Genomic DNA, 25,604 nt, shown 5'->3' on the forward strand with positions numbered 1-25,604 from the left:
TTCAGACCCCAGCCCGTGCTTGGGAGGCGGGGCGGCCGCGCAGGTTCCACCAATCAACAGCCGGCGTTCGAATTCGCATCCTGGAGCAGCCAGTCGCGGGCGCCCGATGCCGAGGGGGCGTGGCTCGGGGCGGAGCCCGGTGGGGTAGTGGCGCTCGCCCCCCGTGGTGGGCCAATGGGAACGCCCGGCGCGTTTGAAAACTCAGGCGGGAGGCAGGCGGGTCTGCGCCTGCGTGGGGAGGCGCGCTCTGGGCCCGCGGGCGGGTCTGGCGGCTACAGCGGCGGCGGCGGCGGCCACGGCAGCGACGACGGCTATGGGGAGCGGAGGCGGTGAGCGCGGGGCGCGGGGCGCGGTGGAGTGGCCTCCAGACTGAGTGGGGCCAGCTTGAGCCTTTCAGCCCGGGGTTCGGATCGTCCCGACGGCGCCTACCCGGCGCGCGGTTTAAATACCCAGCGGCGCCCAGCTCCGCGAGAAAGCGGCGCGAGGGGACCACCACCTGTGCAGGGCCGTGAGCGCCGCCGAGGAATTTCCGTGGTTATACCGTGGCTGTCCTAGGGCAAGGGAGTGAGGATAATAGGGCAAAAGGCGAGGATTGGTCGAGCTGCGTATGCGCTCGGCTTTCGCATTAGGTTAATTACTGATGGGAAGCCCGGGTGAGGAACGAGGGGAGAGGGCAGGAAGACGCCCTGAGCAGGGAGCTTGCCCGGTGGTGGAGCAGCCACCTCCCGTGGGGACTGGAGGAAGGAGCGGATGAAGAACCGGGTGAAGCGTCAGGAATGGCACCTTCTGCCACAAGCTCCTCTGCTTGGAGGGAGGAAAGAGTTGCTGGAGTTTAAGTTGGAAGGACCCCCTGTCAGGGTCTCAGAGGACCCTGAGACCGGCGGGACAGCTCTGACATCCACAGAGCTGGGACTGGCCTGCCCTCCAGGTCCACCCTTGGCTTCTCTGCAGGGCGGACCCTCTGAATTTGAACTGGAAGACCTGATTATTCAAATCCTTATTAACATTTCATGTTTTAGTCATGTGTGCAAATAGAAGCAAAGAAATCAGCTAGAGTCCAGGCGTCTCCCTGGCTAATCATCATCAACACTGTCTGCTCTTCCTTTCTTCCTCGTTGTTATCTGGGCTCTGGGTCAGACGGTTTCCCAATGGCCAGCTTACATGATTACTACTCACTGTAAACATTTATCGAATAATTTGAATGAATGAAGATGTCTCTTATACCACTACGGCTTCTTTATTTAATCTTTGGGACTGTAACTATGGCTGGGGCAGAGGACCAGTAACTGTTAAAACATGTTCAGATGTAACTTTTCATATCACAGTTCATTTCCAACACATCACTGAAACCATTCTGATTTGTTTTCTTAAGTGATCCACTGTAGGTGTGCCAAGTGTTTCTGTTATCCTTCAAAGCGGAGAATAAGAAGGAGACCTCGAAACCTCACAATCTTGAATCTCCCTGAAGATGCGCTCTTTCATATCCTGAAATGGCTTTCTGTTGGAGATATCCTCGCTGTCCGAGCTGTAAGTTGTCAGATGAACACAGTGTCAACCCTGGCATTGTTGATTTTACCACGAAGGCTTCATGTCTCAAATGTCAGAACAAAAACTCTGGCTACCGATGAGGGTAGATGATCCCCAACGGTGATGTTGGCAGTAGACATTTGAGGTTGTTCTGACGACAGGAAAGCAAAAACATAGGACAGCAAGGTTTGAGTCCGCTCTTTGCAGTGTTTATTTTAACAGAGAAAGTACCTTTTCCTGGCAGTGAAATTTGAATCCCTCAAGATACGGGAGAGTGTTAAGAAGAAAAAGAGTATGTTCTTGAAGATGGTGTGAAGTAGAAGTGTTAGTTGTTCAGTTGTGTTCAACTCTGTGACCCCATGGACTGTAGACCACCAGGCTCCTCTGTCCATGGGATTCTCCAGGCAAGAATACTGGAGTAGGTAGCCATTTCCTTCTCCAGGGGATCGTCCTGACCCAGGGATTGAACCTTGGCCTCCTGTATTGCAGGCAGATTCTTTACTGTCTGAGTCACCAGGGAAGCCCTTATGAGGACAAATCTCATATAATATCCAGTGCTGAAAGGGGCTCTGGGCTTTATTGTGCAGACATCAGAACTGCAGCCTCACCCTGAGCCACTTAACCAAGAGCATCCAGCAAATTAGTGGGGGCACACCCACAAGAACCCATTTGTCTGACTCCCAAATCTGCCTCCATTGTGTTCATAACATCTGCAAATGCCATTTCCAATGGCAGTGGGAGCTTTTGCACTTCAAATGCTTGCTAGTGCCCCCTTGACCGCCCAGATTCCAGCTGTGCTCCCACTAGCAAAACAGATTTCTGACCTACCCGTTAGCCTTAGAGTCGGTTTCCCTGGTCATTGCAAGTATATAGCATTATATCCTGTTTCTCAGCCTGGTGCTTACCCCCACTTCCAGGACCTGTCCCCACCTTTAGAACCACAGAGAAAGTTGTGTCTGATTTCTTTTCTCTGTTCAAAGCAACTGCTAGTTAGTTTGATACACAGAGCCCAGGAGGCCTTACTGGTAGGGTCAGAGGGAGACAGGAGATCCTACGTCTGTCTAACCCTGTCTTCAACAGCTCCAGAAGTGGGCCTTCCCTGTAGTCCCTTGATAACCCCCCACCCCACTCCCATTGTTCCTCAGGTACATTCCCACCTGAAGTACCTGGTGGACAACCATGCCAGCGTGTGGGCATGCGCCAGCTTCCAGGAGCTGTGGCCTTCTCCGGGGAACCTGAAGCACTTTGAAAGGTATCTGCACCCAAGAGCAGCCGGGCTTCCTCTCACTCCTGGCCTTCCCTGCCGTGCCAGTCTGTCTCAGGGCTGGACCTGGCCATGGTTTTCCTTCTGCTTGTAGGCCTCTGCCAACACCATATCCCCCAGGGAGTGACTGAGCATATAGACCTCACCCATCGAGTCACATGACTTCTAGCATGGTCATGGGTCATCCGCACCCCCAGCTCAGACCTGCCACTCATTAGTCACAGTGGTGCTTCCGGAAGGTCCGCTTCGGCTGTGACCCATCCCGCGTGGCTCAGATGCAGGTCACCTGCACGTGGAAACTTCTTATTTCCCTTACTTTGGTCAGGACCATGTGGTTTGAATCCTAGTGCATTACATTCCCTGGCTGATCCCACCCCCTCCGACAGACCTGGAGGAAGAGCCAGAGGGGCCAGGAGCCACACAGTGTGCCCGTGGTCACAGGCAGGCTGCCTGAGACATAGTCCACGAACCATACAGCCCACCCACTTAGAGTGTACCGATCAAGTGGTTTTTAATATATTCACAGCATTGTGCAATCATCCACACTGTCTGACTTGACCTTCTCATGACCCCTGGCTGAAGCCGCATAAACATTCGCAGTCTGTCCGTATCTTCCCAATAGTAATCCAGACCCTAGACAACCTCGCATCTACTGTTTGTCTCCATGTATTTGCCTGTCCCGGGCATCTCATACGAGTGGGGTCATACACCGTGTGGCCTGTTGTGACTCTTTTGCTTAAGCATGTTTTAAGGCTCATCCGTGTTGTAGTGTGTCATGGATAATAGACATTTAGTCGCATTACCGGAAAACAGTTTCTGTTCAGAAAGTAAGTACTGTAGTTTCAGGTGCTGCGGTAGAACATAGCCTTAATAGAATAAAATCATGCAGTGTTTCATGTCCCTGTTGCTCCAGGGCTGCTGAGAAAGGGAACTTTGAAGCTGCCGTGAAGCTGGGCATTGCCTACCTCTACAACGAAGGCTGTAAGTGCTGCTGGGTCTGGGGCTGGCCTCGCCCCGCTTGGTGTTGACACTTTAGAACAAGCGCTAGGGACTTCCCTGGTGGTCCAGGGTTAAGACTCCGAGCTTCCACTATAGTCGGCATAGGTTCAATCCCTGGTTAAGGAACTAAGATCCCACATGCCTTACACTGCCGTCAGAAAAAAAAAAGAAAAATAGAACTCACATAAGCCCTTGCCCGTGTTCACAGTTTAGTCACTGCTCTCACCGTGTCTGGCTGTGTACCATTGTATCTTGTGAGCAATGTCAGAGAGGTGTCCTGCTCAGGGATCCATTGATGAGCTTTGGTTCTGTAGGTCGGGGGGTCACCTCTTTCTTAATGAGCCTTTAATTTTGATTGACAACGAGTGGCTCTGAGCAGAGACTCAGAATGAGAACTTCTCAGGTGAGCCAGCCCTCCTGGCTCCCTAGTGAACACCGTAGCCCACGAGTCGACCCCAGCTCCACTCCTTGGCCACAGCTCATCTGAGGGACTTGGGGTGGCGGTCACAGCATGCCTGATGCCTGGTGTCAGTAACACAGGGAGGGAGCCAAGGCCCTTGGCGGGAGGCAAGTTCAGGCAGGCCAAAGCCAGCCTGGTACCTGGATTCCTTCACCCCCAGGGGCAGGTGCTCCTCAAAAGAGCCTGATATGGCCCTCTCTCCCGACTCCTGCTGGTATGCTGGGCTCACTAAGGAACGAGCCTGCACCTGGTCCTGTCCCAGCTCCCCAAACGCATCAAGTCTTGAGTACGTCCGCCATTTATCTGCTTCTAAAAGACCTGGCATCTTGCTGAGAGGTCGCCCCAGTCATAGTTGGTTGACTGGACTGTTGACGTGGAGACGATGAGCCGTCCACCCTCCCGTCATCTGATCATCCCACCATCCGGCACTGCGCAGAGAATTCCCACCATTCAGCTCACCCATCCAGGTGTACAGCCCAGTCGGTGTCTTCACAGAGCTGTGCAACCAACACCACTCATTTTGAAATGTTCTTGTCACCCCAGAAAGAAACCCCCCTTAACCGGGGGCTGGGCAGCAGTTGCCCACAGGAGGGTGGGCCTGTGATGCCTCCATGGGGTCGGGGGTGGGGAGCACCTTCCTGGATTTTCAGACTTCAGGCTGTGGGAGGAGCCACAGGGCACTTGGTTCACGGGACGCAGGAAGAAAACATGGAGCCCCCATCCCGACTCTTCTGCCCTAAAACACCAGCAACCTCGCGTGGCAGTGGCATAAAGCCCTAGACTTTCCGTAAGGACTGGAGGGACTGCCGTGCCTGCCCCCAGAGACATCCCGGCTCGCTCTGTCCATCTGCAGTGTCGGTGTCTGACGAGGCCCGGGCGGAAGTGAACGGCCTGAGGGCCTCTTGCTACTTCAGCCTGGCGGAGCGGCTGAACGTGGGCGCCGCCCCCTTCATCTGGCTCTTCATCCGCCCGCCTTGGTCGGTGTCCGGGAGCTGCTGCAAGGCTGTGGTTCACGAGAGCCTCAGGGCGGAGTGCCAGCTACAGAAAGTGAGTCCCAGCCCGGGGTGCAGGTGGGGCACCCCACGGGTCCCAGGAGATGAGACAGCCCTGAGGGGAGATGCTGTGGACCGTGTGAAGTCAGGGACTTGAGGGCAGCGGAGGCTCCGAAAACAGTACAAGTACGAAAGCGTCTGCAAACAACCAGCAGGCGGGGAGAAGGCAGAGCCAGGGTTGGGGGCCTGGGGGCAGGGTAGGGCTGCAGATGGGGTGCCCACGGAGAAGGACGGCCAGAGGCTCCGAGACGAGGTTGGGGGAGGCCTGGAGTCAAGGCCGGCTGGGGAGCAAGAGGACCTGCACAGGGGGTGTGGCAGGGATCGAGGGGGGCCCCAGGAAGTTCCCCATCGACAGTCACCCTTCCTTCTCTAGACCCACAGGGCGTCCATACTTCACTGCCTGGGGAGGGTGCTGAGTCTCTTCGAGGTGAGTCCCCTCGCCCGCCCCCTGTGCTGCTCGGCATCATAGCCCGGGTGGGCACCGGGCACAGCAGGTCTGCGGCTCTGTGCTTCTCACCTCTCCGGCAGCTACCAGCACCAAGGTCTGGGACGCTCACGAGGGGCCGTGGGAGGAGGCCCCGAGGTCTCCCAGACTAGGGCCCTGTCAGTGCAGCCGGTGGAGCCAGAGTGTCTGATGGGCAGGACGGGCCTGCGTGCTTCCAGGCCCACTTGGGCGGCTCCCTCCACCGCACGAGCGTGAAAGGCCCCCCCCCCCCCGCAGCAATTCAGGGAGGGTGGTGGCCTCTGGCGACAGGTGCTCTGACCGCAGCAGGGAGGGACCTGGGGTGTGAGCGAGGAGCCGGAGGGCCTTGGGGGTCTCCACCACCCCCCACCTCCGTCACCATGCGGGCCCTGGCAGGAGGAGGCAGGGCGGGAGGGCAGAGCTCGTGGGCTCAGGCCACGTGATTCTCACATCGCGTATCTTCAGGGAAGTTGTTTCTCCGCTAATTTAGTTAACTGATTTTATTAAAGTTGAGTGCTGCGTGTGTGGTTTCTTACTCTAGGATGAAGAGAAACAGAAGCAGGCCCGGAACCTGTTTGAAGAGTCCGCTAACCAGGGGTGTCTGACCAGCTCATACCTCCTCTGGGAGAGTGACAGGCGGATGGACGTGAGTGGGCCCAGGTCTGGGAGAGCGTGGGTGATGCTGGCCAGATGCGCGGTCTCAGAGCAGCCCTGGTCAAGGGTCCGCCAGCACAGGGGGTCCTCCTGGGCCCCCTGGGGCTGCTCTCAGCTCTACCCTGGGAACGACCACCACCACTCAGGGGAAGAAGGGCCAGAAGAAAGGCCCAGCTGGGGCCCCTCTGGGGATCTTGGGGGAACACTGAAGAACCCCAGGGGTTGGTTCTGCGTTCCTCCAGAGACACGCCCATGTAAGGGCATCTCACATTGACAGATGCTGGACCCCGGACGGTTTCTCCACAGCTTCCGGAAGCTCAGGGACTTTGCTGCCAAAGGCTGCTGGGAAGCGCAGGTGAGCTGGGAGCCAGCTTGGTCTCAATGCCTCCTCTCTGAGATCCCAGGGCAGGGCTGCCAGGCTCCTGCGGAGGGCGGAGTTAGGGGGGGTCACCGTGGGGCAACTCTGAGGGCGGTCAGCTCTGAGGTGTGCAGGGAGGGCAGCCTGGGAACGCTTTGCCCATGGCACCAAAGACAGCCAGCCTCATCATTCCTACATGCTGTGGACTAACCACAGCTGCTGTAGAGTGTGGACAGCTCCTTAAAGCTGGCCTGCGGGGACAGCATCTTGGCAGCGGGACCTGAGGCTCCTTAGAGCAGATTGGCGTGAGGCACGCTATCTTCTTTCCAGTATCTGACCCCTCACCAGGTTGTCGAGTGTTGGACCTGGACGTTGGAGGGTTGTAGTTGGCGTTCACCAGACACTATCCCTGTGCAGCTGTAAGGAAGTCACTATTTCCAGACAAATCAGAGGAAGTCCCCCTTGGCCAAGCTGGTGCCTGTGACCCCACCAAGTTGGGGCTTCAGTCACTGGCCCATAAAAACTCGGGACCAAGTCCCCAGCAGGGATGCCTACCTAACACATCACAGGCCACTATAACGTTTGTGTCCAGAAAGGCACGCAGCACACTTACAAGAAATGTAACAATCAACAGTGTGTTTCTAAGACAAGGTCAGACCAATCAATAAGAACAGTAAGGCCCCATGGAAGTACCCGGGGCCTCAGTATGCGCAGAAACAAGGGAGTAAATACAAGCTGTTAAAATATGGGGCAGGTTTGACCTCACTGCTCATCAGAAAGGCGCCCGTTTAGAGATGTCATGGCCAATCCCACGAGCAGATCACACACACACGTATTCTTTGCTTCTGAGTGGCTAGCTAGTAACTTCTGAAAACAAACATTCTCAAGGAGAGCAGTTTGTGCCGGCCAAGATGTGATAAGATAGTCTTCAGTGTTCTGTGAGTGGGGTGGCAATCCGAGCAGGTCTTCCAGAAAGCGTCAGGGCACAGGCAGCGCCTGGGGGTCGGCCGCACGAGCAGAAGCTGCACAAGCCTGCACAGCGGCGGCCCCCCAGGCGACAAAGCTTACAGGAAACCCCCTCAGAGGAAGGACAGGGCAAGAAGCCTGCATAGCGGCCGCCCCCGAGGCGACAAAGCCAACAGAAACCCCCTCAGGAAGGACAGGGCAAGAAGGGGCTGACCTCCCGTTCTCTACCTCTTGTCCGTTTTAAACATTCTACCGTGACTTACTAGTTACTTCCAAAAGCATAAGTAAAATCTTGGCCCTCCTGTTCCGGCAGGCTTAGAGGGTGTAAGTGGGCCAGGGTGTTGACAGACAGGAAGGCCCTGGCCCCTGCTTACCCCACGACTCTTCCGCCCACAGCTGTCTCTAGCCAAAGCCTGTGCACATAGACACCAGCTCGGATTGGAAGCAAAAGCCTCCAGTGAGATAGTCTGCCAGTTGTTCCAGGCCTCCCACGCTGTCAATAAGCAGAGGGTCTTCTCTGTCCAGAAAGGGCTCAATGACACAATGAGGTAAGGGGCCCAAACTGCCCACGGTGACGAGGTCCTGTGACAGGCCCGCCGTGTTGTCAGCCCCACCGGGATCCCCCTGTGTGTGTGTGTACACGTGTGCACGTGTGTGTGTGTGTGTGTGTGTGTGTTTTCTAAAACCAGTAATGCCCGAGTTACCTAGGGCTTTGGGGAAAAAAAAAATTCCCAGATGAGTCTGTTTTCTCCAGTTTCCCTTTTTAGGCCTCAGAAAGTGTTAAACCACTTTAAACATCTTTCTAAAATGATGCCAGAAAAACTACCTTTCTTTCCAACCCATCCTCATGTGCATCAGTGTCAGCAGGGGAAGTGGGGGCCTGCAGCCTTGGAACCCCGTGACCTGCCTCTTCCCACAAGTCCATTCTCCTCTGAAGTTTGGAGATGACACACTGTTACAATCACAGAACATGTTAGAAAGCAAAGTGGAAAACATGAATAATTCTCTAAGCTCGTGCTAGGGATTTCAAGTGCGTTTTAGAAGTATGACGGGCGGGCCCTGGCTGTGCAGCCGGGCCTCCGCTCACAGCAGGGCTGCAGTGTCCCCTGCTCCCACATTCAGTGTCACCAAGCTGCTGTGCCTTTTTTTTTTCTTTTTAATTAATTAATTTGTCTGGCTGCACCAGGTCTTAGTTGCAGCACGCAGGATCTCTTGGTTGCAGCATGTGGGATATAGTTCCCTGACCAGGGATCAAACCCAGGCCCCCTGCACTGGGAGGTTGGGAGCTCGGAGTCTCAGCCACTGGATCACAAGGCGAGTCCCAAGCTGCTGTGCTCCTGAGTCCTGGACCTGCGCTGCTGGTGCCCCTCCCGCCTTGTGCCCTCCCAGTCTGCCCTTTTTTTGGCAGGTGGGGGTGGGGGGACACTTTTGCTATTCCTTTTGTGTGTTGGGAATGAGGGTTAACGTAAACTTAACCTTTTCTGCTTTTCAAGAGCTAAAGTAGTTTTATTGAAATAATAACATAATATTATTTCAGCCCCAAGTTGAGCATCTGTCTGTTTTCCTCCACGTTAGACAACAGCTGACTTCTTCCTTTTCTCTAGTCGAGTTATAATTGATTTCCAACATTAGTTTTGGGTTTGACCGCTTTAACGTGTATGGTTCGGTTGGTCAGTTTTTGTCCGATCATTGCGTTTATCTAGGGTGTCCGCGCAGGGAGCATCGTCCTCTGCTCCCAGTCGTGGCTGGCGTGACCCTCATACCCCTGGGCGCTCCTCCAGGCCACCCCCTCCACGCCCCCACTCACTCTGCCCTCACCCCCCTGCGCCTTCCCTCTGCCTGAGAAACACGCTCCTGTCTGGCTGCACAGAGCCCCTCACCATCATGGCCCGTCTCTCTGGCTTCCTTTCTCCCGTCTCCTCTCCTTTGTCCACCCTGTCCGGGCATCCTTGCGCTGCGTGCAGTGTCCCCCGTGACGTCAGTGTCCCAGCTTGGCCTTGGCGCCATCGAGGAGGAGGGGCCCTGTGCCTGCTAGTTCTGCAGCCCGAGCCCTCCGTCGTGGTAGCCGAGAGCTCGAGCGCCGGGGCTCAGTGCCTCCTGCTTGGGCTGCATCCCTGGCTCTTTGCTCAACCGCAGGGGGTTGTGACAAATGACCCCACAGTGAGAGTTCTTCAGGAAGGAGACAGGTTTCCAGGATAGTAACCTTTGACCTGTGACCAGTCCCCAGTCTCCAGAGCAGACCCACTCTGCCCACTTATAAGTGATGGTCCAGGCTTATCCAATGCCAGGGGGCCCCAGGGTAGGGGTGGGCAGGGCCCACGTGTGTGCCCACATGCCTCCCAGTAACCAGGTCAGGAGCGCTGGGGCCCCCAGCCCCTCGGACGGCTGCTGGCATAAGCCCATGACACCTGAAGTGACCGCTCACCCTCGGGATGGATGGCTGGGCGGGACTGGGAGACGGGACCCATGGAGGTTCGGGGAGCGGGAGACGGGACCCCGTGAGGTTCGGGGAGCGGGAGACTGGACCCCGTGGAGGTTCGGGGGAGCAGGAGACGGGACCCCGTGAAGCTCGGGGAGCGGGAGACGGGACCCCGTGGAGGTTCGGGGAGCGGGAGACGGGACCCCGTGAGGCTCGGGGAGCGGGAGATGGGACCCCATGGAGGTTCGGGGGAGCGGGAGACGGGACCCCGTGGAGGTTCGAGGAGCGGGAGACAGGACCCCGTGGAGGTTCGAGGAGCGGGAGACGGGACCCCGTGGAGGTTCGGGGAGTGGGAGACGGGACCCCGTGAGGCTCGGGGAGCGGGAGACGGGACCCCGTGGAGGTTTGGGGGGCAGGAGACGGGACCCCGTGAGGCTCGGGGGGCGGGAGACGGGACCCCGTGAGGCTTGGGGGGCGGGAGACGGGACCCCGTGGAGATTCAGGGGGGCGGGAGACGGGACCCCGTGAGGCTCAGGGGGCGGGAGACGGGACCCCGTGAAGCTCGGGGGGTGGGAGACGGGGCCCGTGAGGCTCGGGGGGCGGGAGACGGGACCCCATGAGGCTCGGGGGGTGGGAGACGGGACCCTGTGGAGGTTCGGGGGGGCGGGAGACGGGACCCATGAGGCTCTGGGGGCAGGAGATGGGACCCCGTGGAGGCTCGGGGCCCCGCAGAGGCTCTGCCTGGTGTTCAGGCGCAGCGCTCTTCCTACAGGTACATCCTCATCGACTGGCTGGTGGAGGTCGCGACCATGAAGGACTTCTCGAGCCTGTGTCTCCACCTGACCGTGGAGTGCGTGGACCGGTACCTGCAGAGGCGGCTGGTGCCCCGGTACCGGCTGCAGCTGCTGGGCATCGCCTGCATGGTCATCTGCACCCGGTGAGAAACCCCCAGCCGGCCCTGCCCAGGTCACAGGCAGGCTTCCCAGTGGGACAGACAGGCCCTCAGCACCCCACCTCATAATAACGGGGTTCTAATTTCAGGGGTGCCCAGAGCGGGTGGTCCTCCCCACACAGGGACAACAGGGCTGACCCTCCATGCGCGGGCAGCTGCTGCTCATCCCATGTGGCGGCCTCGCTTGGGCGGGAACCCTGTTCCCCTGGCCCGAGGGCAACACGGAGATGAGGGAGGCCACAGTCGGCTGCCCTTCTGAGTCAGGCTGTCAGCTCTGTGTCCAGAGACCCACATCCAGCCAGGTTCACACCCCCTTCTACCCGCGGACAGGATGCGCGCTCCTCAGAGGTGGCGGTTCTGGCTCTTCCCGTAGGCCGTCTTAAGTTTCCTGGAAGTCCACCTTCCTAAAACCAGCACCTCTCCGCCCAGTTTTGCCTGTGGACACAGCGTGGGTGGCACGTCCCACCATACATGTTGCATTTTTGTGTGTTTTAAACCAGCTTTCTCCTACATGGTCTGCCATCGCCTGGGCAGTGTTTGTGAGGCTTAGGGGGTGAGGGGCAGGCTCGCTGCACACAGTGGCATCAACTACGGAGGACTGGTCAATCTTTGGCACAGTGACCCAGAGGCGTGTATCACTGGGGTGTAGTGTATCTGCTTCATGAGCTCATGCAGGCGCCTGAGGCACTGACTTGCTCTCTGCCACTTACCAGGGCCCCTGAGGCCAGCAGGTCCGCGCCTGCAGCGAGCTCCGTCCTGTGGCCCTGATGGGAACTGGGCGCTGTGCTTTCCTGGTGGCCAGGGAACCAGGGTGTGCACAGGCGGAGGGAGTGGGGCTCAGGCCCGGTGAGCACAGGCCACACGCGGTCTGGCACCTCTCACAAGTGCCTCGGAACCCGGACCTCTGGGTCTTGTCACCAGAGAGGGCTGACACATGACGGGTCCCCAGCTTCCCCAGGTCTAAACGGCATGGTTACGTCCTTGCCATCAGAGACTGGGAGACCAGCCGTGAGATAATCGCTTTAAAAGATTTTTAGGGGCTGAGACACCCCTCCATCCACTCTGAAAGCGGCACCTGCCACTGCCCAAGCACAGGCTCGCGTCACCCCCCTCGACGTCACACACCGCCCCCCTGTGCCTACGGTACCCCCTGCCCTGCCCTCTCTTAGCCAAGCCACCTTGGGAGCTACAGAGTGACCCTGGCGCAGGGAGGGGCCCTCACAGGCCGCTGGACCAGCATGTCCCCTGCTAGCTGGCACTGGGAGAGGGGAGAGAACAGGGTGACCACCTGCCTAGGGACTGCCTGAGTCCCTCGGCCCGACCCTGGGCCGGGTCCAGACCTCCAGACAGCCTCTGGCTCTGGTTCTGCTGGCTCGCCTGCCTTCTGGGTTAAAGCTGTTCATGCTCACTCCAGAGCGGCTGGCACAGGGCAGGGCAAACCCTCATGCGTCAGGAGGTTAAGAGAATTGGCCGCTTACACCCTTCATGGCTGGATTTTGTAGAAACACCTGCATGCCCAGCAGCCTAGCCACTCTCCTGCCGCGGGCCTGTGGCGCTAGTACCCCTGCCCCTCAGCCTCTCCGACAGGCTGTGACCTTTCCAGTTAACCTCACCTGCCGGGGGCAGCCAGGTCAACTTGTGGACTCCCCACCCCATCACTGAAGCCTAAAGCCCACTGAGGGGCGCGAGCTCAGATCCCTTGTTGACACTCCAGGTTCATCAGCAAAGAGATCCTGACAATCCGGGAGGCTGTGTGGCTCACAGACAACACATACAAGTACGAGGACCTGGTGAGGATGATGGGCGAGATCATCTCGGCCCTGGACGGGAAGATCCGGGTAAGCGGCCGCTCGCCTTTCCCTCCTGAATCAAAGCCGAGTTGCGCCAGGGGGTGGGGGGAGCAGAGGGCACGTGTGTGGGTCTGGCTTCTCTGCTGAGGGAAGCCCTGGCAGCGTGTCTGCGTTCTAGCCTCCCCCCAAGCGGGCAGAGGGTCCTCTGCATGCTGCAACCCTACGTCCACCGCCCCGACCCCCAGGTCCCCACCGTGGTCGATTACAAGGATGTCCTGCTGACACTGGTCCCCATGGCACCAAGAACCCAGCACCTGTGCGGCTTCCTCTGTGAGCTCTCCCTGCTGCACACCAGCCTGGCCGCCTACGCCCCGGCCCACCTCGCTGCGGCCGCCCTGCTGCTGGCGAGGCTGACACACGGGCAGAGTAAGCAGCCAGTCCTTCTCACCTGCCTCTCAGAGCCGGGCTGAGCCGGTGGGCGAGGGTCTCCGGGAGTCAGGAGCTGGTGCTCAGGTCTGGGGGAGGGAGGACGACAAAGCGGCATGCTCCTCTCCCCTGAGGAGGAGGCAACAGGATGGACTAAGAGCCTTGGTCTGGGGGTGGCTTGGTATTACCCCACGGGGCGCAGTGGGCATGCGTGCCCTGGGCACAGGGCCTTTTCAGCGCTGAGCCCTAGGAAGCTCCATCCCAGAACCACCGGGGCTGTGGGCGTCAAGGCAGCCCCACAACCCCCACTTCCCTCACCAGCGCAGCCCTGGACCACCCAGTTGTGGGACCTTACCGGCTTCTCCTGTGAAGACCTCATCCCCTGTGTCTTAAGTCTTCATCAGAAGTGGTAAGTGTGTAAGGAAGCAAGCCCCACACACAGGGTACATCCTCCACACCATGGGTCCAGAGGGGGTTCACGTCACAGGAGGGCTGTTGGGCCGTGAGCTGCGGGTCTCAGGGCTGGCATTTAGAAATCCCAGGGCTATGTTACTTAGCACACACGTTTTTAACATTTGCTGTGTGGGCAGCAGCTCCTCCCCACCCAAACCTAACTCACAGACAGTAGAGCATAAAAAAAAACGGCCTCTCTACAACAGCGGTAACTCACTGCAGGAGGCTGGCATTGGCAGACTGCAGCCCAGGGCACAGGCCGGCCGCGCCTGCCTCAGGCCCCTGGCCCTTCGCCTCTCCTCTCACCCCGGCTGGCAGCCTCACTCCTCCCACTCGCTCCCACCCGCACTGTGTGCGCTGAAGCCACCAGGGCCCCCTCCTTTCTCAGGCCATGCTGCCTCAGCATCCCCTTCCCCCACCCAAGGGGCTGGATGATTCTGCCTCCCTGCTACCTTCCCCTGGTTTTTTTGTTTTTTCAATCCAGATAAACTGGAAATATTTATTTACAAATGAAACTTTTTTTAAGTGTGCAATTCGACAGGCTTTTGGTATAGAGTTGTGCAGGCATCACCACCATCAATCAGAGAACATCTCCCTCGAGAAACCTGCCCTGCCTCCCTAATACCTCCAGGTGTCCCCTCCCCACTTCCCCCCACCTCACAACACTCCTCTCCTTCCTGTTCTGGATGCTTCATCACGGGCTCACACGCTGTGAGGCCTGTAGGTGGGAGGCCGCTCACACCTACACAGTGTCTCCACTGTGCAGGTAGCCCCTGGGCGGAGAGACCCCGTCTTATTTCTCCCATCTGTGCACTGATGTACATTTGGGGGTTTTCTGTCTCCCCACTGCTGTGGACGACTGTGTCCAGGTCTCCGAGGGGATCTCTGCCCACCTTTCTCTTGGGGACACACCTGGGAGTGGGCGCTGGGTCATAGGTGCCTCTCGGGTTAACCAAGGGACTGCCGGGAGTTTGCACGGGCGGTGCTGGGCCTGCTCCGAGGACGTCTCCCATCTGAGCAGGGGCTGCAGGGGGAGCCTCCTGGGGGCGGTGCCACCACTCCCCGCCCCTCGAGGTCCCTCACGCGTCCCTCTGTCGGTAGCTTCCATGATGACGCCCCCAAGGACTACAGGCAGGTGTCTCTCACTGCCGTCAAGCAGCGATTCGAGGACAAGCGCTATGAGGAGATCAGCCTGGAAGAGGTACTGAGGGGTGCCGGTGGCGGGCCCGCCCGCCTGGGGCCTTGCCCGCCCTCTGACCCTGGCTGCCCTGCAGGTGCTGAGCTATGGCCAGCTGTGTGCTGCCCTGGGCGTGAAACAGGAGAGCCTGGAACCTGCGCCCTTCCTCAGTGCGGGCGATATTCACGCCTTCCTCAGCTCACCCTCTGGGAGGAGGACCAAGCGGTGAGTGAGCCCGCGGGCCCAGCTGGGTTCCCGTGTGACCCCTGAAGCCCTTGGGGATCCCCCAGAAACGGAAGCTGGGCCGGCGGTCTGCAGCCCTGCCTCCTCCCCTGCGTGGCTCCAGCCCAGCTCCCTGTGGGCTTGGTGGTCCCGAGCACAGGCGGAGCCCCCCGGGGCCACACTGGCCCTCCACATGTCGCTCCAGTGCTCCAGCTGTACCCTGATGAGAGGCTGGGGCACTCGGTCCCCGTTACCCCTTACGTGTCCCCTTCACCCCGTCTCTTCTATCTCAGTGTCCTGGCTGTGGTGCCTGGAATAAGTCCCCCCCCCCCCCGGCCCCCGCAAAGAACTCCTATTCATCCTACAAAGTCCAGATGAGTAGGGACCTCACTGTGCTGCTGGCCCGACCTCTGCGAATCAGCTGTGCGCCTCCGAGGGCACTTCCTGGGTGCTCACAGCACACGGAGAGGGCGGGGCATGCCAGGGACCAGGCTGGGCCCCCTGACACTGCAGCCTGTGACTGCATTCCCACCTGCCCCCACCGCAGGAAGCGGGAGAACAGCCTCCAGGAGGACAGGGGCAGCTTCGTCACCACACCCACCGCTGAGCTGTCCAGCCAGGAGGAGACGCTGCTGGGCAGCTTCCTGGACTGGAGCCTGGATTACTGCTCGGGCTACGAGGGCGACCAGGAGAGTGAGGGCGAGAAGGAGGGCGACGGTGAGTGCCGGGCTGCGGCGGGCAGGGCTGGCCGGGGGTGCGGGGGCTTGTGTCCAAGGAGCCCTGGAGAGCAGAGCACCCGGCACTGCAGCCCACAGGGAGGACAGGCTGTGGCCCAGCCGGACCTGTGCTGTCAGGAGGACCGCATGGGGCAGGAACAGAACAGACCCACCTGCGTTCACAACAAGATCTTTCTAGAACATCCTGTGCCATGTGCCCCTTGCTCCCCTGCTGGGTTCTGTCCCTCGGGCATCCCTCCAGGACAGGCCGCACAAGGCTCCATCCCTATGTTTGGTCAGCCATCTGCAGACAGGGGGAAGGGAACTGGAGGGCCCGGTTCAAGGCCACGTCTACGGATTTTCTAGTTGCGTGTTTCTGCGTCCACTCAGGATTAAGTATTAGATGGCCACGATTTGTTGTCCTTTCTTCCTGTTCCCCATGTCACACGGGTGTCACCTCAAGCTTGGAAGACACACCTTGCCCTCGACTTCTTAAGCAAAGGGAAGGGGACTGACCGGCGATGTTGAGGAGCTGTGGCTGAGACGGGACTCCAGGCTGCCTTGGGTCCTGGCTGGGCCGAGGCTCACCCCGACGTCTCCCCGTCTCCCACAGTGACGGCTCCCAGCGGCGTCCTCGACGTCACCGTGGTCTACCTGAGTCCGGAGGAGCACTGCTGCCAGGAGTCCAGTGACGAGGAGGCCTGCCCGGAGGAGGCATGGGGGCCCCAGGACACACAGGCGCTGGCGCCGGGCCACCAGGCGCTGCGGACCCCAGGGCCGGAGCCCCCCCCGTGCAGCAGGTGGGGGCTGGGCAAGGACATCACGACATCAGGGTACTCCTCCGTCAGCAGCGCGAGTCCCACAGACTCCGGGCACGCCTTGGGGGGGCCCCCCCGGTCTACCTCAGAGCTGCCCGCGGGCAGCAGCTTGAACACACAGCCCTGCCACCACCATGCCCGGAAGTCGTGTTTACAGTGTCGCCCCCCCAGCCCCCCGGAGAGCTGTGCTCCCCAACAGCAGGTGAAGAGGAAGAACCTGTCAGCCCACAGTGAGAAGGAGGAGGAAGAAGACATGAACTTGGGCTTCTTGAAGCTGTGAGTGTGTCGGAGCGTGTGCCGCAGTGGACGTCTGCTGAGGGGGGGCTGCTGCTGTGCTAGTGCGGGGCGGGGGACAAGACGGATCCCTGCGGATCCCCGCTGGCCTCGCACAGGGACCCTAGAGAAGATCCAGGGGCAGGGACTCTTTCTCCTGGGGAGCCCATCACGAGCCGTCAGAATCTCTAAAGCACAACGAAAACTCAGCTCCTCTTTGGGAGGTTTAGCCTCAAAGCAGTCACGCCATGCCATGTCAGTCCTGTGTCTCTGTCCCCTCCCGTGTCTTGTCTTGCTTCCTCTGGGAAACAGCCCACATCCTGGGCAAACATCCCCTCCGCTGCCAGCACCCCAGGAACTGAGCTTTCACAGCTGAGAACACGTGTGGCCCGAGTGTCCAGACACAGCTCCCCGTCCCCCCATCTGTTTGGTCTGGGGTCCCGGGAGAGCTGACAGCCCTGAGCACGTCGCCACCCCTGCGCCCACACTGCCCTGCCTTGGGCATGCGTTCCTTTCCTCACGGGCTGGTGCCTCCTGCAATGGGGGAGATCTGCCCCAAGCACCGTGGTGGACTGCGCCTGAACACTGGGCTCGAGGGCCTTGATTCTAGGTCACAGGCTCGCTCCCTCCCATATTCGCAGCTCCTTTTAAAAATCTGTCCCTTCTGCAATGGTCCATCTGTGTCCCCACTAGATGGTATCTGCATGACCCTCTCACTGCACTGAATTTCTGGGCCATTTCTTTCCCTGTCTTTATTTCCGTCCTTCATCCCTCTAGGATAAAAACAAAAGAAAAATTAAAAATAGAAGGTATTACATTTTTAAAAATTCTCAACATTATTTAGGCTCAACTGAAAAATGACAATTTGATTTCAAACTTCTCGGTGCTCTTATGACACTATGCAAAACCAGTTTTCCCAGAGAGGTTAGCCAGGAAAAAATTAGATGTCATTTGTAACATCTGAGGTGACCAAGACACGGAACAACATGAACCAGAGACCCGGCTTGCTGGATGAGGGTGAACCTGTGAGTCCCTGTGAATCATGACCTTGGTTGCGCTCCCCGCTGGGCTGAGCCCAACACTCAGCTGCTGTCGCTTTTGTTTCCTCTTGAAACGCCAGAAAGAACCACTTAGCCAGGAGTGTCCCCCCAAATGCTCTTGAACCAAAACTACAGGGACCAGGAGACGCTGGCCCGGAGAGGCTTTTCTGGACTCTTGACTCCCTGTGGGAACTATCTTTTTTGCTGCTGTAGGCGAATTCTGACCACCCTGGGTAGGCAGTGGTTGAGTAAGGGAATCCCAGCATTGTGACTGCATACCTCCCTGTCAATTGTGTGCCCCTAGGCATGTGTGAGCCTCAGTTTCCTCATCTGTATGATGGGGTGACAGTACCTACCTCACAGGGGTGTTGTGAGGATTAAATGTGATGAGGATAATAATAGCTGAGTGATGTGCATGTCTGAACTGCCTTGTCCCCTTGGCCCCTTATCAAAACCCAAAGGTTCTCTGCTTTCTCCCGGCCGGCCTGCATACACAGGAGAGCGCTCTGGTGGGGAGCTAATACTGCCTGACTTGCTCCCCTCCCCTCCTTTCTCACTGACAATCTCATTTCAGGCTCCCCATACTGGGCAAGAAAACAGGCTGCTGCTGATGGACGGTCCCACCCTAACAGCAGTCCCAGGGATGCCTGGGTCCCTTCTCCCTTTTGTCCCAGCACCCTCAGCTCCCCTCCTTTGCATCTGTTCTCTGCTGTAGCACCTTCCTATTAGCAACAGTGAAATGGACACCCCTCTCCCCCTCCCAGGTCTGTCCTCCATCCTGCTCTCCCCTGAGATTTCTTGGCCCCTGTGGGGTTGGCACTCATCCTTTTTTCTTGTTAGATGAAATTACAATGGACCTTGCTGCCAGCATCACTCCTCTCAGCCAGCATTTGTACCCACCCCCATATGTCTTCCAAGGACACTTCCTCCTGGGACAGGCTCCTGTGACACCAGGCTCTGCTGTCCCTCCACTGCTCTGGGCTCCGGCTCCCCCTCAGCTGGTCCCATCTGGGCACACCTGCCCTGCCGGGGACCAGCCTGCTCAGCCCCACTGGTCCTTGTGCCCATCTCTGGCTCCTGGGCCTCCTCCCCCTCTGCCGAGGTGCCCACTCCTGGATGTCATCACCTCGTCAGCGTGTCCACAAGTGCACACTCCCTCCTGCCTTGTCCCTGCTCCCGACACACGTCATCCTCACCTCCAGCCGCACAGCAGTAAATACCTATGGGTCTCTCCGCGTGCCCGGCCCTGTGCTAGGTGCCCCGGGGTCAGCAAGGTCCCAGGGCCCTGCTTTAGAGCGCCTTGGATGCAAAGACGAAGCCGACCGTTAAGGGACCATAGGAGCCTCCATCTACCCCGTTATCCAAACCAGAACTGCGCGTCCTCCGAAGTCCCCCAGCTCGCTCCGCTGCCCCCGGGCGGGGATCGGAGCCGGTCACTGCTCGGACCTCCGGCCAAGGGGCGGGGCTAGAGGCGGGGTTGTCATCGGGGAAGGCGGGCCCTGACTCTGGGCCCGGGATTGGGCAGCCCGGCCGGAATGGGCGGTCTTCTAGCCAGGAAGGGGCGGGGTCTCCCGGCGGCGGCAGATCGTGAAGACCTAGACCGCTTGTATGCTGCCTGCGGAGTGCTCGCGCCGGTGCGTCCCGCGCCGCTGGAGGGGCGGGGGCGGGGGCGGCGGGGCCCGAGGACGGCCGGGCGCTGAACCTCCGGTGCTTCCCTCCCAGGCTGGTGGCCGAGCTGCGGGACGCCCTGGACTCCTGCGCCGAGCGACAACGGCAGCTGGAGCAGAGCCTGCGAGTCTCCCGGCGGCTGCTGCGGGTCTGGTACGCGACCCCGGGACCACCGGCTAGGCAGCCCTCGGGCCGTCAGAACCCTGCTTGGAGCCCCGGGCCGGGAGGCTGGGCTCAGCGCTCAATTCTGAGTTGCGGGCTACCAGTGCCCCCCGCTTTTCCCGAGGCCCTGAGAACGGGGCGACCACTCCTAGGCCAGACTATTATGGGGATCTGTTGGGCTCTGGCCTTGCCACGGCTGCCCTGTGTCCTTGCAGGGAACCAGCCGAGACTCCAGCTCCGGAGCCAACCCCAGGGCCAGAAATTAATGAAGAGGCCCCATCTTCAGGTAAACCTCAGCCCCCCCACCTTCTGCAGGTGCCATCCCCTGCCTGTCTTCTGGCTGGCAGTGATCAGGGGCCTCTACCTGACTCTCAGCTTTCACAGCATGCCCACCCAGCCCCCAGGACCTCAAGGAGCTGGAGCTTCTGACCCAGGCACTGGAGAAGGCAGTACGAGTGCGAAAAGGCCTCTCTAAGGCTGGAGAAGGAGTCAAGGTCCCCAGCCTGAAGTCTGGGTCCGCTTCCACTGCAACCAAAGCTTCTGCCCCACCCAGCACCTCACGCTGCACTGGCAGCCGTGCACCTGAGACAAAACCCCCCAGGGGTGTCCACCACCCCTGGGTGCCCGCAAAGGACCTCCCTGGGCGCAGGCTTCTGTTGGTGGGAGATGGCGCCCATATGGGGCAGGGAGCCGGAGCCAACAAGACTGAAGCAGGCCTCAGGGACCAGCAGATTGTCCCCCAGGCTGCTTCTCAGGTTCCAGAAGCTTTTACGCTCAAGGATAAGGGGTGAGTTCCCCAGCAGACATTCCCTAGAGGAGCTACTGTCTGCCTGATCAGATCCTGGGCAGCTGTAGGAGGCTAGATTTGGGATGATAGGGAGGGCCCAGCACTGAGTGGGTGTGGGCCTGGGGAGCCCTGGGTTGTCACCCCATGAGTCCCCAGCCCAGAAGTTGGTAGGTGGAACTGTTAGCAGTGATGGTGCCATGGTTGATGTGCTGGGGCCTGTCCCTCTCTCCTCCCTGGCTGTTCCTGTGCCCTGTATGGGGGCTCCAGATGCACTGGAGATGGCCTGGGCTCTGCTCTCCTCTCTCCCAGGCGGACCCCAGCTGGGCTGGCTCCCGTGGTCACTGTGGAAGCCCTGTCTGAGGGCTGGGAGAGCCTCACCCCTCATTGGGCTCTGAGTGGGGAGTGGGGCCTGCAGCCCCCAGAGTGGGACAGAGCTGCCCTGAGCGCCAGCTTCCCAACAGGGCCCTACTGCGGCTGCCAGAGGCCTTCAGGAAGGCGGCTTCCCGGAATGCTCGGTGAGGCTGGTGGGGGCATGGTGGGGGTGCGGGACCCCGGGAGGGGAGGGGGAGCCAGGGGTGGGGGGGTGGGGGCGTGGGGTGGGAGAGCAGGGAGGCAGAGACTTGGCCTGCAGGCCCTTTTGCTTCCTTTCCTGGGCGGTGACACTCTCACATCAGGAGAGTCCGCTGCCCTAGGACTGCTCTCACGGATCCAGCTCAACCTCTCCACTGTGAGACCTTGAGCAGGGCGCCAGGTGTCCCCAGGTCCCAGGTTGTGGAAGTGTCGTAGGGGTTAAGCCAGGTGGTGCTTTCAGGTGTACCCGCTGTGCCAGGTATGGAGCCAGCGCCCAGAGCTCTGGTTCCGTCAGTGCTGGCTTCTCTCCCCTTTTCCTTGGAATTCTCTCCTGGTATTTCCCCGAGTGGCTCAGCTCTGTCCCCTTTCCATGGGCAGTGTCCCCTCAGTTCCCTGGGCCCCTCCCCTTGGCCTCGCCTACTTCCCAGGGCCCCAGCCCGCCGGCTGGCATCATTACACGTTACTCTCTGGTTTGCGGGCTGCCCATGTGTGCATCCAGCCTGTGGGCCCAGCTCAGCTCGATGCAGACCGGGGATTCTGCGGATGCTGCTGCTGCTACCGCCACCGCCAAAACCCAGTTCCTCCAGAAAATGCAGACAGCCGTATCCTTGCCAGGGTGGGATCATTGCAGAGGTTCTGGCTCTGAACCTGGTTTAGAGTGTGAGGAGGAGCTACTCCAGGAAGGGCCAGAGCCAGGCTGGGACCCAGCCCTGGGGGAGAGCGAAGGGGCCTGGCCATGGGGGAGTTTCCCTGACCCACATGCAGGCAGGCCTGCCCGGCTCCATGCTCAGCACGGCAGAGGTGGGGCGCCTACAGAAGGCCTGCTCGGTGCTGAGGCTTCGAATGAGGGAGGAGCTCACAGCAGGTTAGTGGTCCCGAGTCGGGTCTTCGGCGGGACGGGGAGGGCTTCAGGACTCTCATGGACCTGGCCTGTGACCCCCCTGGCTCTCGTGTAGACCCCAAGGACTGGATGCAGGAGTACCGCAGCCTGCTCACCCTGGAGGGGCTGCAGGCCCTGGCAGGGCAGTGTCTGCACAGGCTGCAGGAGCTGCGCTCGGGTGAGGCCCGCCCCCGAACCCCCACCCCAGCCATACTGTGTGCTTGTGAGCCTGCTAAGTTGGGACCTTATGGGCTAGCCAGTTAGGCTCCTCTGTCCATGGGATTCTCCAGGCAGGAATACTGGAGTGGGTTGGCATTTCCTTCTCCAGGGGTCTTCCAGACCCAGAGATCTTAACAAAGTCTCCGGTGTCTCCTACATTGCAGGAAGGTTCTTTACCTCTGAACTACCGGGAAAACCTGGTCAGTGTCAAAGTCCTCTAGTGACAGGGAGGACTGTGGGGACTTGAACAGCACCCCCAGGGGAGTGGAGGCAGGCAGGCAGGCCCTTCCCATGTCCACTTCGGGATCCTGAGTGTTCAGTAGTTAAGCTGTGGAGCTGGCCAGTGCTGCACCCCCGCTCCAGCCCCCCCTCACCAGTCTAAGTAGCTTGCGCATTTATCCACTTAATGGGAAAGTTTCTTGTGAGAATCAGAGATCCTGGCACACTCTTAGTTGTTGCAAGAGAGAGTTGTTCGTGGACAGCAGGGCTTCACCCAGGAGGCAAGGGGGTACTTTACACCCCTAGCGGGAGCCTGGGAAAAACAGCCCTGAGTGGTGTCCCCTGTCCTTGCAGCGGTGGTGGAACAGCCGCAAGGGCTGTGGCCTGAGGGCCCCCCCAGGGCCGCCTTGCCCTGTGGAGGAGGCGCAGACCCAGTGTGGAGCCCCCAGCTGCTTCTCTACTCCAGCACCCAGGAGCTGCAGACCCTGGCAGCCCTCAGGCTGCGGGTGGCCATGCTGGACCAGCAGGTCCATCTGGAAAAGGTACTTCCAGACTCGGGGGCGTGGGTCACTGTGTGTGCAGGAGCTGTGGGCCATGGGGAGGACTCCAGGCTGATCCTCTTGGTTCAGCCCCCAAGAACTACCAGGGAAGAGGGGGCGAGGGCACGTGTGAGCGTGCTGGAACTTTGGGAGGTGGAGTGGGGACTGGAGTGTGGCGCCTCGACTCCTGCCCTAGATTGGGTCCCCCCAAGTGCGCCAGGCCCTGCTGAGCCCTTGGCCCTCACCAACCCCCAGGTCCTGATGGCTGAACTGCTCCCCCTGCTGAGAGAGCAGGAGCCCCTGGGGCGCCCCTGGCTGGCACTGTGCCGGGCTGCGCACTGCCTGCTCTGCGAGGGGGGCCAGCACTTCCTCACCGTCCTGCAAGATGAGCCTGCTGACCGACTGAGCCCTCCCTGAGGCCAGGCCCACCCCAGCCCCCGAGCCCACAACAAGGCAGGCTGGCTCTGCCCCCAGCCCGACTGTTGGCGAGACCCCCCACCTTCCTAGTAATTAAAGCGGCATCAAGGGCATTTTCACTGGTGTGGTGAGCGGGGGACTCAGAGGGTCCTATGCCCCCTTGGGAAGCCAGGTTTCCACCTGGCGGGGACTGCCCCCGGCTCTTTCTGGGGAACTTAGGGCCTTCCTCACATTTGCTGAACCTGCTGGTCAGGGTTTGACTTTGCTTGGCCTTCCACAGGCTTGGGAGAACAGAGGCTGTGGGGATTTTGCTTAGCTACCTGTTTCCTCTTGCTTTACACTTATAAGCCACTTGTGTGACATTAAAACTGCTTTAAAAAGAATGTATTTTTAAATCATACAAAGGTGGGACTTGGTGCATGTTTGTTTTTGTCTTTGTGTTTTTTACTTACCAAGCACATAATCAAGTATATTTACCAAGAACAGGCATACCCATTTTGTACTGAAGGGAGGGGGCTGGGCCTCTCGAGGTAGGCTGCCCCGGGGCCTCACTGCTTGCTCTAGCCCTTGCACACGTGAAACCTCTCCCCACAAGTGCTTGGATGAATCCTGGGCTCACTCAAAGAGGAGAGAGCCAGTGTCCGCGTGGCGGCCACTGCCTGCCGACAGCCGTCTCCTCCTGGCACCCATGTCTACCCCCGGCCCCTGTGCTGTCGCTCTGGCTGCTGTGGGCCCCCAGACTGAGTCCTCTTCAGGGAACAGGCCTGTCACCCTCCTCTGCTGAAGGAAACACCGTTCCTTCCACTTCCACTTTCCTGCCTTCCACTTTCCTGGAAGACGGGAAAGTGTAGAGGTCCAGGTCACCGCCTCTGGTTTTCCGTCAGGACTTGTTTGCTGTGTTGGCCTTCCAGCATGATCCTTGAAGACTGTGCGTCGTCCCCAGCGCCTTTCTGGGTGGTGGTTATCACCGCTGGGGTGAAGATGAGTAGGATGGTGTTATAGGCTTCACAGCCCTGGGCCCTGAGGAGGGCTGCCAGGCGGTGGTGTCCCTGTCGTGAGTCTTTAGTGAACACCTCTGTGAACCAAGCACGAGCCTCAGGGCTGGGCAGTGGCCCCCTATGTGGACAGTGATGGGCAACAATAGTAACACTGCTTCTGCCTCAGGAGGCCGGCAACTCCTGGAGAAGGCCAGGTCTCCTGCGAGCCTGCTGAAGCACTGCAGGTGTTGGGGGTGAACTGGGTGATGCTGAAGCAGCCTTGGGGTGGCCCCACCCTGCAGGAGACTATTTGTAAAAGGCCCCACAGTTCAACAGGCCAGAAACCTTGGACGTGGAGTCCCAGGCCTTTGGGGCTACTGGGGACCAGGTGACAGACCAAAGTAGGAAGGGAAAAATCAAGAGGCCCTCACTGCTCCGAGGGGCCTACGGGGAGTGAAGCTCGGGGAGTGAAGCTCGAGAAGGAGCGAGAGAGAGGGGGGTGGGGCACACCTGCCCCCAGAGCTTACTCCCAGGTGCTGGGATCTGGAGGAATCCTGTCTCCAGGGCGAGCTCCACCACCACCCGTCCTGGGCTGCTCGAGAATCGTTTCCATAGCAGCTGGTCTCCACCGCAGTTATTTCATCCACTGCTTCACTTGTTTGCTGTGCACCTTACCTATTGGCAGGAGGGCGCTACCCCTCCGTCTCTAGCGGAGCTCAGATGATTATTGACTCAGTGACCCACCTCTCCAGGGCCAGCTCTGCGGGCCGGTGTGGGCACCTGAGCCTTCACGCGCAGGGCGGTTCCAGCAGATAACAAGGGGAGCGGTCTGGGTGGGCACCTGAGCCTTCACGCGCAGGGCGGTTCCAGCAGATAACAAGGGGAGCGGTCTGGGTGGGTCCCAACACAAGGCCCCCCAGAGCCAGAAAGGCAGACCCGCTCCGGGTCAGCGGCCGCCCGCCCGCCCCATTCCACACCCCGCCTGGAGGCGACAGCGAAGACCTCCTGGCCCCGGCGGCCCTGCTGGCGTCACCGCCTCGCCGGCCAATCCGCTCCGAGGTGGCGGGGCGAGTGGGGCTGCAGGGAACACCCACACCCACCCGGAGCGCAGCCCCCGCGTCGCAGGCATGAGCGCGG

General features: G+C 59.7%; 2 protein-coding genes across 7 annotated transcripts; both read left to right on the forward strand.

Annotated features, from left to right (window-relative positions):
• The first annotated feature begins 208 nt into the window (after positions 1–208).
• CCNF (cyclin F) lies at positions 209–18,428 on the forward strand. Its single transcript, XM_069570539.1, has 17 exons — positions 209–329; positions 1,373–1,527; positions 2,673–2,779; positions 3,705–3,772; positions 5,104–5,297; positions 5,676–5,729; positions 6,307–6,411; positions 6,697–6,774; positions 8,140–8,291; positions 10,935–11,099; positions 12,829–12,952; positions 13,150–13,330; positions 13,652–13,739; positions 14,885–14,984; positions 15,058–15,185; positions 15,730–15,899; positions 16,512–18,428. The coding sequence occupies exons 1-17, from the start codon at positions 314–316 to the stop codon at positions 16,994–16,996; spliced, it is 2,370 nt and encodes a 789-aa protein (XP_069426640.1). The 5' UTR covers positions 209–313; the 3' UTR covers positions 16,997–18,428.
• Positions 17,479–23,894, forward strand: TEDC2 (tubulin epsilon and delta complex 2). Of its 6 annotated transcripts, none has more exons than XM_069570553.1 (10): positions 17,479–19,663; positions 19,752–19,850; positions 20,075–20,145; positions 20,244–20,646; positions 21,108–21,161; positions 21,716–21,818; positions 21,982–22,081; positions 22,173–22,274; positions 22,889–23,076; positions 23,329–23,894. In XM_069570553.1, the coding sequence occupies exons 1-10, from the start codon at positions 19,638–19,640 to the stop codon at positions 23,488–23,490; spliced, it is 1,308 nt and encodes a 435-aa protein (XP_069426654.1). In that variant the 5' UTR covers positions 17,479–19,637; the 3' UTR covers positions 23,491–23,894. The 6 variants fall into 6 exon arrangements, with proteins under 6 accessions (XP_069426654.1, XP_069426653.1, XP_069426655.1 ...); XM_069570552.1 differs by having other exon boundaries at positions 19,565–19,663; positions 20,235–20,646; XM_069570554.1 differs by lacking the exons at positions 21,716–21,818; positions 21,982–22,081; positions 22,173–22,274 and having other exon boundaries at positions 19,565–19,663; positions 20,235–20,646; positions 20,914–21,161.
• Positions 23,895–25,604: the final 1,710 nt, after the last annotated feature.

Source organism: Ovis canadensis, chromosome 24 (genome assembly GCF_042477335.2).
Source record: "Ovis canadensis isolate MfBH-ARS-UI-01 breed Bighorn chromosome 24, ARS-UI_OviCan_v2, whole genome shotgun sequence".
Taxonomy (NCBI): domain Eukaryota; kingdom Metazoa; phylum Chordata; class Mammalia; order Artiodactyla; family Bovidae; genus Ovis; species Ovis canadensis.